This window comes from Pipra filicauda, unplaced genomic scaffold (genome assembly GCF_003945595.2).
Source record: "Pipra filicauda isolate LSUMZ 115617 unplaced genomic scaffold, ASM394559v2 scaffold99_size2403431_pilon, whole genome shotgun sequence".
Lineage (NCBI taxonomy): Eukaryota > Metazoa > Chordata > Aves > Passeriformes > Pipridae > Pipra > Pipra filicauda.
In genome coordinates this window covers 34,903-44,111 of record NW_024105197.1, presented here as the reverse complement: position 1 = coordinate 44,111, position 9,209 = coordinate 34,903, and the positions used below count along the sequence as shown (strand labels likewise).

At 43.1% G+C, this 9,209-nt stretch overlaps 1 protein-coding gene across 2 annotated transcripts; it reads left to right on the top strand.

Annotated features, from left to right (window-relative positions):
- Nucleotides 1–2,252: 2,252 nt before the first annotated feature.
- LOC113992387 (cytochrome b-c1 complex subunit Rieske, mitochondrial) lies at nt 2,253–5,318 on the top strand. Of its 2 annotated transcripts, XM_039378101.1 has the most exons (3): nt 2,260–2,498; nt 3,195–3,284; nt 4,524–5,318. In XM_039378101.1, the coding sequence occupies exons 1-3, from the start codon at nt 2,288–2,290 to the stop codon at nt 5,132–5,134; spliced, it is 912 nt and encodes a 303-aa protein (XP_039234035.1). In that variant the 5' UTR covers nt 2,260–2,287; the 3' UTR covers nt 5,135–5,318. The 2 variants fall into 2 exon arrangements, with proteins under 2 accessions (XP_027585405.1, XP_039234035.1); XM_027729604.2 differs by lacking the exon at nt 3,195–3,284 and having other exon boundaries at nt 2,253–2,498.
- The last annotated feature ends 3,891 nt before the right edge of the window (nt 5,319–9,209 follow it).

The following is a 9,209-nucleotide window of genomic DNA, read 5'->3' as shown; positions in this document are numbered from 1 at the left end:
CATTTTGGGAAATTTTTAGAAGCCTGAAATAGTCCAAAGGCTTGACTGGAGCAGGTATGCACTCACTAATGTATCCATCTGGTACCAAACTAAATCTTACCATTGGAAGCTGTCACAAGTCAAGTATGAGACTGTTATTATACAGTAAAATAAATTTGGGAAATTAAAAAAAAAACACACAACAAAAAACCAAACAGAAACACCAAAACCCCAAACAAACAAAAACAACCCCCCCAAAAAACCTCCACAGATTTTATTTATTCTCTTCAATCGTTAGTCGAAGAATGGCTCTTTCCTTTAGTCCAGAGTTCATCTGTGTGATGTATCTGCTGTCCTCTTAGCCTTGCAATAAACCCAAACAAGTTTTGGGTGAGAATCATCATCCCACATAGAGTGGTCACTACAGAGAACTGGAACCTTGCCCATAAGGACTCCCTGAGAGCTGGGCTGCTGCTTCCAGCAACGTCCAAGCCACAGGTTCTGTTCCCCAGCGTGCCTTCCACAGAATCCTGCCTGTGCTCCCAGGCTGAGCCCTGCAGAGCCAGCCAGCAGCTCCTGCTGCAAAGGGAGCAACAACTACCATGGCATTCTGCCTTCTCCTCTCCAAAAGTGCTGCCCTTCCTCAGTGTGAATGGCTCGGGGCTGCCAAGACTCATTTTATGAACTGAACCTCCACCTCCAGAATGGCCCTTGGGAGAGGAATCGGGTTTGATTTGCCCGGAGGGTGTCATTTGCTGCTTGTGGCAGGGGGGAAGGAGCTGGCAGCAGTATTGTTTTGTTTCAGACTATTCTTCTGTGCAGTCAAAAGAGTGAAATCACATGTATTATCTAATTAAAGGGACCAAACACAGAAATTAACTGATATTTCTGTCTTGCCTGTTGCTGGCATATCGTCTTAGAAGATGTACTTTCAAAAACAAAGAAAAAAAAGCCCACTTTTATTTCCCCTTGAGAAGCTCCACAGAATAACACCATTACCCATTTTAGAACTACCTTAGCAGGTCAAGCTAAGTCTATTGCTATCTATCAGACCAGCTGTATTTTTAAGAGAAAAAATATTCAAATCTACCAAAATATTTTCTTTAGTATTAACCCAATATTTTTTTAATACTTTGATTTACCTGTATCCACTCGTGCTCCCCACCCCTCAAAAAAAAAAAAAAAAAATACTAAAAACAGAGCATTTTATTCAGCTTTTTTGCTACTTAAAAAAATCTAGGAGGAATTTTTCAAAATAATATATTATATCTTCATCAAGATATTAAGATAAAGACTATGTTTGCATCTCTGCCCGTGTCTGTGATTGAGAAAAGAAATATATTTTTGGTAGTGACAGCTGTTGTGTTCCTTCACCCTCCTAAGCACTGATGATGAGTTTCTGGGGAACTGTTTGACTTCCCCAGCAGTCTGAGCCCCAGACTGAAGGGGCTGATGAGCAATGGAAAACACTGGAGCTGTGGCAGCTGGAAGGTGCCCGGAGAAATGTGGGTTTGAACATCGCACGTGCATTTTAAAACATGCTTTGCATTGTAAAACTGGAAGTAATATCCATCCCCCACCAATTTCCTACGACAAACTAAAACAAATTATTTATCCCCCCACCACCACTTTCCAACTGATCCAGGACTATAAAGAGATAAAGAAAAAAAGAAATAAAAGGAGGCAAAAATTATACACGGTACAAAGGCAGAATAATAAAGGGCATATGTTATGCTAGCAGTGACACATTTTTCTTTTATTTGTTGCTTCTGAATAGTATTTACACATCTCTCAATCCCACCATAGGAGCAGCAAAAGAATAAAACACGTTGAACCCTCCGGGGTGTTTTGGGGTCACAGTGTTTAAATGGATCCGTGTCCTGCAGGAAAGGCACAGGAGCCACTCACACGTGCCCGCAGCCTTTCACGAACCCTTCGTTGAAATATTGTGAAGTTTGGTGAGTTAGATTTGCTATCAAGTATCATCACAGGCACTGTGGGACGGGACTGCAACGCACTCACTGCCCTTCGGAACCAGCGAACAGAAATACCTCAGACAACGGCACTTAAAGAGAAAAAATCGTGTTTGCAATAGCGTTCGACTACTCTGTGTGAGAAGAAGGGACGGATAAAAAGGCAAGGAAAGGGAAAATAACGACGAAGCCACTCCATCTGTCCCCACCACCCCGCCCCTCACGGGGCACCCGCGGCCGCCGCCCGCCCCGCGCTACGTCACCCCCGCGCGAGAGCCGCGCGCCGTGACGTCACGGCCCCGCCCCGCCGGGAAGGTCGCCGCGGTGACTCCGCCATGTTGTCCGTGGCCGCCCGCGCCGGGCCCTTCGCGCCCTTCGTGTCCGCCGCGGCCCACGCCGTGCCCAGCCCGCTCCGGCCGCTCGCCCCGGCGGCCGCAAGGAGCCAGCAAAAAGTGCCGCTCGACCCCAAGCGGCCCTTGCTCTGCCGGGAATCTCTGAGCGGCCGCGCCGCCCGCGGGGGGCTCGTCGCCAGCGCCAGCCTGAACGGTGCGGGACGGCGGTACCGGGGCGGGCGAGGGGCGGCGGGGACGGGGCTCGGGCTCCGCGCCCGGTCGGCGCTGCCCGGCGGGGACAGCGCGGTCCGGCCGCGGGTACAGGGCCCTGAGTGAGGGCAGGCGGGCGGGCCGCTGGGTTTGGGTGTTTTGGGACGGTGTAAATGTTTGGTTGGGGCTGTCACGGTTGCAGCAGCACGCGTTGGCCACCACAGAGCTTGTTCAAGGGCACCTAAAGGCTGCTGCTTTCTGGTGACTCTGAGTGGGTCAGGCTGGAAGGAACCGCACTGGGTCGCACCTGGTCCGACCTCCCTGCTCAGGCAGGGTCATCCCGGAGCACATGGGATTGTGTCCAGACAGTTCTTGAACGAGAGATATACTCAGGTGATACTCACTTTGCAGTGGGGAAAATGCAGGTAAATCCTGTGTCATTCAGTGAGGTATTTATCTGACTTTGGGTGTCAGAGCAGAGGTGTGCAGTGAGAACACACGGGGAGGGGAGTTCTACTAGGTGTTCCCTCCAGGTCAGAAAAGCAGCAGCCAGGTGATGACCCCAAGGTGTTCTTTAGAGCCCGACCTTGGCCAAAGGGCTGTGGCTCTCCCTGACTCACTGGTTTGCATTTCCTGGAGAACTGCTGCCCAGCTCTGCTGGTGCTGGGCATGGTATAATACTCCTTCCTGCTGTTACAGGGGGCATTCCTATATTCCTGGGAAAGGGCAGTGCCTCGGAGAAGATGCTCGGTAGCATTAGTGCCACAGGCTTCACCTGACCCCATAAAGGGTATGTTTAGGTGAAAATTCTGCAAGTCTAACATAGCTGACATTTAGCCTTACTCGTAGTTCTAATTAACAACAAACATGCCTTTCACTGAATATAAGGAATTTTTAGCACTTAGTCATATTACTTGTTACTAAATGAGAAATATTTTAAGTCTTGATCCTGAAATAACTTAGTATGGTTTACTCTCACAGAATTTTGAAGTTCAGTTTAATTTCTCTGCATTTAAAATCCTGCAGCAAATATCTTCTCTATGCTGAGTTACTTGTAAGTAAATGTAACTATTTTCCCCATCATATTGGATATAAATCCCTCAGAGTTAAATTTTAAGTACCTTGAGACAAGGGGTTTTATTACCATCTGTTAACTTTATGCCAATTGCTAGAAAAACATAAAGACTACATAATACTTTTCAAGTAACAGAGGTTGCACTTTGGCAAGTTATATGTTCTGTCTTTGCCACGTTCTTGGCTTACAAATTTCCATTGTGGGAAGCAGCTTTCTTTTGCTGGAGAAACTAATGGAAGGCCTCTTAGTTACCCATCACATCTTGTTACTTTAGCACACAGGTTTGATGTGGGAATCCCACTTGAAAAGTTTGGGATTAGCTTTATCCCTAAATCCTTCTAAAAAGCGAGCCTGGGGACTGCAGGTTTAAAAATTATGTACTGGGGCACTTACCTATGACAATAGCTTAATATAAAAGAGGATGCCTGCTATTTTTCATTGTAATGATGTTTAACCACACACTTAAGATTACTAGAGGCATAGAAGTTACTTAAGTCAAAAGAGCATAAATGTGTTAAGCTGCAAATGTGCAAACTTCACTAAATCAAATTTCTTCACAGCAATTCTTTACAGGGAAGCATTTGAATGGAAAACAGGTCTGTCTTTTCTGAGCTAGCCATGGTATCCTTAAAATCCACCAAAAAACCAGTTCACTTTTTTTCCAGAAACCTAGAATGTATCCCAGATTTTTCTGCACCCTGGTCAGGCTTCACATAATTTTCACAGAACAGGTAAAACAGTTTCACAGATCAGCTGTTCATCTACCAAAACTTCCTTCTGAAAACTATTTTCGTACAACTGGAAATTGAAATGTATTATTAATGGACTCCTACCCAGACTTTGGAATAACTTTCACCCATTATTCCAAGAAAGCAATTAAAAAGGTATAACTAGAAATACATTATAATACTTTTTACCTAAAGGTTGTGTCACTTTGTGTTCTTTTCCATGCAGCCCCTGCCAGTGTTCGCTGTGTCCACAACGATGTCGCAGTCCCTGACTTCTCTGCCTATCGCCGCCAGGACGTGCAAGATCCCGCTGCGTCTTCCCAGGGCAGCAGTGATTCTAGGAAAGGCTTTTCCTACCTGATGACTGCAACGACATGTGTAGCAACTGCCTACGCTGCCAAGAATGTTGTCACCCAGTTCATTTCCAGCCTGAGTGCCTCTGCTGATGTGCTAGCCTTGTCAAAGATCGAGATCAAGTTATCTGACATTCCAGAAGGCAAGAACATGGCTTTCAAGTGGAGAGGGAAGCCCCTGTTTGTGCGCCACAGAACCCAGGCAGAGATTAAACAGGAAGCTGAAGTTGATTTGGCTCAACTGAGGGATCCGCAGCATGACTTAGACAGAGTGAAGAAGCCCGAGTGGGTGATCCTGATAGGTGTGTGCACCCACCTGGGCTGTGTGCCCATTGCCAACTCCGGGGATTTCGGTGGGTATTACTGCCCCTGCCACGGCTCCCACTATGACGCCTCTGGCAGGATCAGGAAAGGTCCCGCTCCCTTAAACCTTGAGGTTCCAACTTACCAGTTTGTTGGTGATGACATGGTGGTGGTTGGCTGAGAGACGAGGTGCCTGCTCACTCCCATGCTCCTGTGAATGTACAAAAGGGTTACCTGAGGCTCTGGCACACTGTAAAACCTAAATCCTAACGAGATTAGCTGTCTAGGTTCTCAACCAGAACTATGTTCGAATACTTGCCTGTGTTCAATTTTAATAAAATCTTGGAGTGAGCACTTGTTCCTGACTTATGGTAACGTGTATTTATTTGTGCACAGATTTCTACTGTGTCCAGTCAAGGGGATACTACAGCAGACCCCAAATGCATGGAACCCTCCTGAAGGGCTGTTGATTTAAGACAGCAGACACTGAGCTACAAAGCCATAGTGTCCTTCATACCACATATTTTCATTGTTTGTATTTTTTCTTGTTTTTACTGCATTATGGGAAGGAACAGATAAAAAAATTCATGCTATGAACTTCTAATAGTGTCTGAAGTAAGTTTCAATATAGAATTCTCCAAGATGTAATCCTGTTCCCTCCAACTACTTTTTTTTTGTTTTCAGAAGGAATGAAGAAAAAAGCAAATAACAACCTACCTAGAATGAAAATTCTTTTATATTGTTCAGAGGCAGCTTATAATTGTTAAGCTAGAAGGATAATTTTATGATGATGTGGGCAAAAGCATGTCACATTAGAATTATTTTTTTTTCTTGCAGATAAGGCTTAATGTTACACATATAAACATCAGATCAGGTGCAAATACAGGTTTTACAGAGGATGAAAAATAAATGTTAAGAACCACTAAGACCAAACCAATCTAATGATAAACACGGCAAAAGTCTGAGAGGCCAGAGGTATTTTAAGACTTGATGATTTGTGTCAAGATTATAATTTTCTCTTACCTATAGGCTAAGCCTTTTAAAGGCCAAAACTTTGAAACCTTGATGTTGACCCTGAAGGTACAGAGAAAAAAATTCTGACTGAAAGAGATCTCTTAACCAGCATTGGTCCTGCCAGTACAGAACAGAGCTGGCAGGTCATTGCCTGCAGTACACGAGGGAAAACAAGGTCTGCTGTTTCCAGAACAACCAAAGGAAAAAAAACACAAACTACTCTGTGCTTTGTGCTTCTTCCCACTCTTGACCAGTGTTCTGTGAGTGCTTCTGTCCTGCAGTGCACTGATGTGCTCCCTCAGTTGCAAAACAGAGTCCTCAGAATTCCCTGGGTTTGGAATGTGTAGCCTCACATGAACCTTTAAAAAAGCTGTCATGACAGTTGGCTTAAAGCTGAAGTTTTAAATAGGATTAATCAGAATAGTAGTGCATTTGGCACATCTGTTCTCAGATGGGTCAGTGAAAAAAGACCATAGATGACAACTATGTGAGTTCTTGGCTGTGCATTCTACACCAGGTGGTAAATTTGAGCTTTACACCTCGTTATATCCACAACAACATTCTCAACTTTTTTCATATAATGAATGATGCTAAACCAGTGCTAAAAGAGATGTTTCCCAACTCATAGCTAAATAATTGGTATTCTTCTGTGTGCCCAGTGTTATAAGGTTGATCTCAAATTTCCTATTTCAAGGAAAAAACCTTCTGAAGTAGCATTAGAGCAATGCTCATCAGCTCTCAAGTGGCTATTCTTACCTCAGCCCACAGGTACATTATTTAGGCCTAATCTTGCTTTAACATCATCACTAAGTAACTGCAAAATCTTCAACATTAAACTACAGCCTACAAACCTCCCCAGCTTTAGGTTCTGTAACTACAGAAAAGTCCAACAAAATTTTCAAGATGCAAATAGTACAAGCTTATTCACTAATAAAACAGTAAAATACAAAACTCGAAACACATTCCTAGAACTAAGCAGTATTAACCAGAGCCTGCAGTATGGTCTGACATAATGCTGCTGTGTGGGTATACTGAGAGAGAATTCTGTCTGTCACCAGCTGTACAATAGAAGTGCCATTCATTTCAGGGACTCTGTCACAATCTATGCAAGCAGCAGTCAGTAAAAAATTTAAAGCCATCTTGTCCAGCCTGTTTGGTGAACAACTCACATCCTGTGTATATGCAAATATTAATTCTAAAGTATGGATTTTATTTTGTGCCTCACAAAAGCAGAAAACTATTCGGTTGCTTTTTCCCTCTCCTTTTCAAATGGATTCAGACAACACAAAGCTCCTGTAGCTGAAGCAAAGGGACGAGTACAAGAAATGGTGTGTTGCCCATATCACCACAGCCTCAGGCACCTGGTTCTGGCAGATGAAATTAAAGGCCAATCCTACAGAAAGACACTGAGGTTCTTAAGTGTGACTTGGATACCAGAATGTCAACCAAAAGGAGTCTTTTGTTCACTACTGAGGAACCCAGGTTTGGGTAGGTGGTTAGGGAGGACACTTGGAGCTGGTAGTACAGCCAGTCCATTAAATCCATGCTCTTACTCTGACTGGGCATCCCCAGCAGATGAACAGAGTCTGTGGTGGGTTCTAGGGGGACCATGCTGAGAGAAACAAGGGCAATAACTAAGAAATGTCAACCAGCAGCTCTTTTTAACATCACTCAGCCTTAAATGTTTGTGTTTCAAAGGGAGGGTTTTTATTTTGTACATACTTATTAATTTAGCAAAACAATCAGCTATAACTAAGAAGTCAGACAAAACTTATAAACTTCTCCTAGTGAACAAGGAAACGTCATCAAGAGGAACGGGGCTTCAGAAAACACCTTGGTTACATTTCCATCTCCCAGCCCCAGCCACTGTAATACCTGTGCCTCGAGCTGCTTCCTGGGTTAGTAGAACTGGCACAGCCAGGAGCAGTTTGCTCATTGCTATACCTGTTGGATGTAGTGCAATCATCTGTTGGTAGTGGTTGCTACGAGAGGAGGAAAAGAGGGCCCTGAGGGCTTCAGCAAGGCTCCCTCTATTTAGAAAATTGGTGTAGGAATTGTAAGAGGACTGGAGCTATGACGTGTAACACTGTCCCCTAAGTACAATACTAAACTTTCAAAATTAATGATGCTTCGATTTGTTAAAGCCTTCATTCAGATTTTGTGCATATTAAAAGACAAAATAAAGCTATAATCCTATCTGTAAGCAGCTGGAGCACTATAAGGTGATAAATAATAGCCTCCATGGATTTATCAGGAACAAATCATGTCAGTGCAATCACATTTGTTGCTATAATAGCATAACAGGCCTTGGAAACAAGGGGATATTAGCAGTAACTAAGTTTTAACTTTTATTCTCACTTTCTCCTCTAAGTATCAGCCTATAGCCACTGTTATAGCTAGGTCACTGAGCTATATGAGCTTTTTGTCTGACTCATTAGAGTTGCTCTTACATTGTTTAATATATTGCTTCACAGAGATACAACAGATTATATCCCACACAGTAACAGAACTCTAAATTTTCCTGAGAGTCATCATGGTAAGTATTAAAATATCAGGAGGTTCAGCAGCTTTTGTAGCAGTTTGCTGGGAATTGTAGATACCCCAAAGGACCAAAGTACACTGAGGGATTGTGCAAGCTAGAATTTAATACACAACAAGGCGTGGCTCATAGATTTCCCAGTGAAGTACCCAGAGTGCCATGACAACTTCTGACCCAGCAGTAATTCTTTCCCTATAACGACATCAATTTTGACTGCCTGATAAAAAGACTACATACTTAGGTCAATATGTTTATCCTTTTACACGTGTAACATGGTTTGATTTAGATGGTTTTACTTGAACTTTAATGTTCTCACAAGCAGAAGCCACTATTTACTCTTTTCTGCAGTTCTTTTAATACCTCTGCTTCAGACTACATTAGAAAATAAAAATATCTCTCTCCCAGCCATTGTACTTGATACAGATTAGGAAGATAAATAACTGCTTCAAAACATTTGTGTTGTTTCTAACTAAATAAAACATTGCTATTTTATCCCAAGGCATATTTGACATTTTATATCTGACAGACAAATTCTTCCTTTCTGGTAATAGAAAACAAAAAATCTTACCTATACATACATATTTGTACATGCAAATAAGTATATAAGTCAGTCTCTTCAAATGCAATAAATTAACAAGGTCATTTTCTATATCAGCTTTTGGAAGGTTGGATATTCATCCAATAATTTTTAGGCCTAACCACA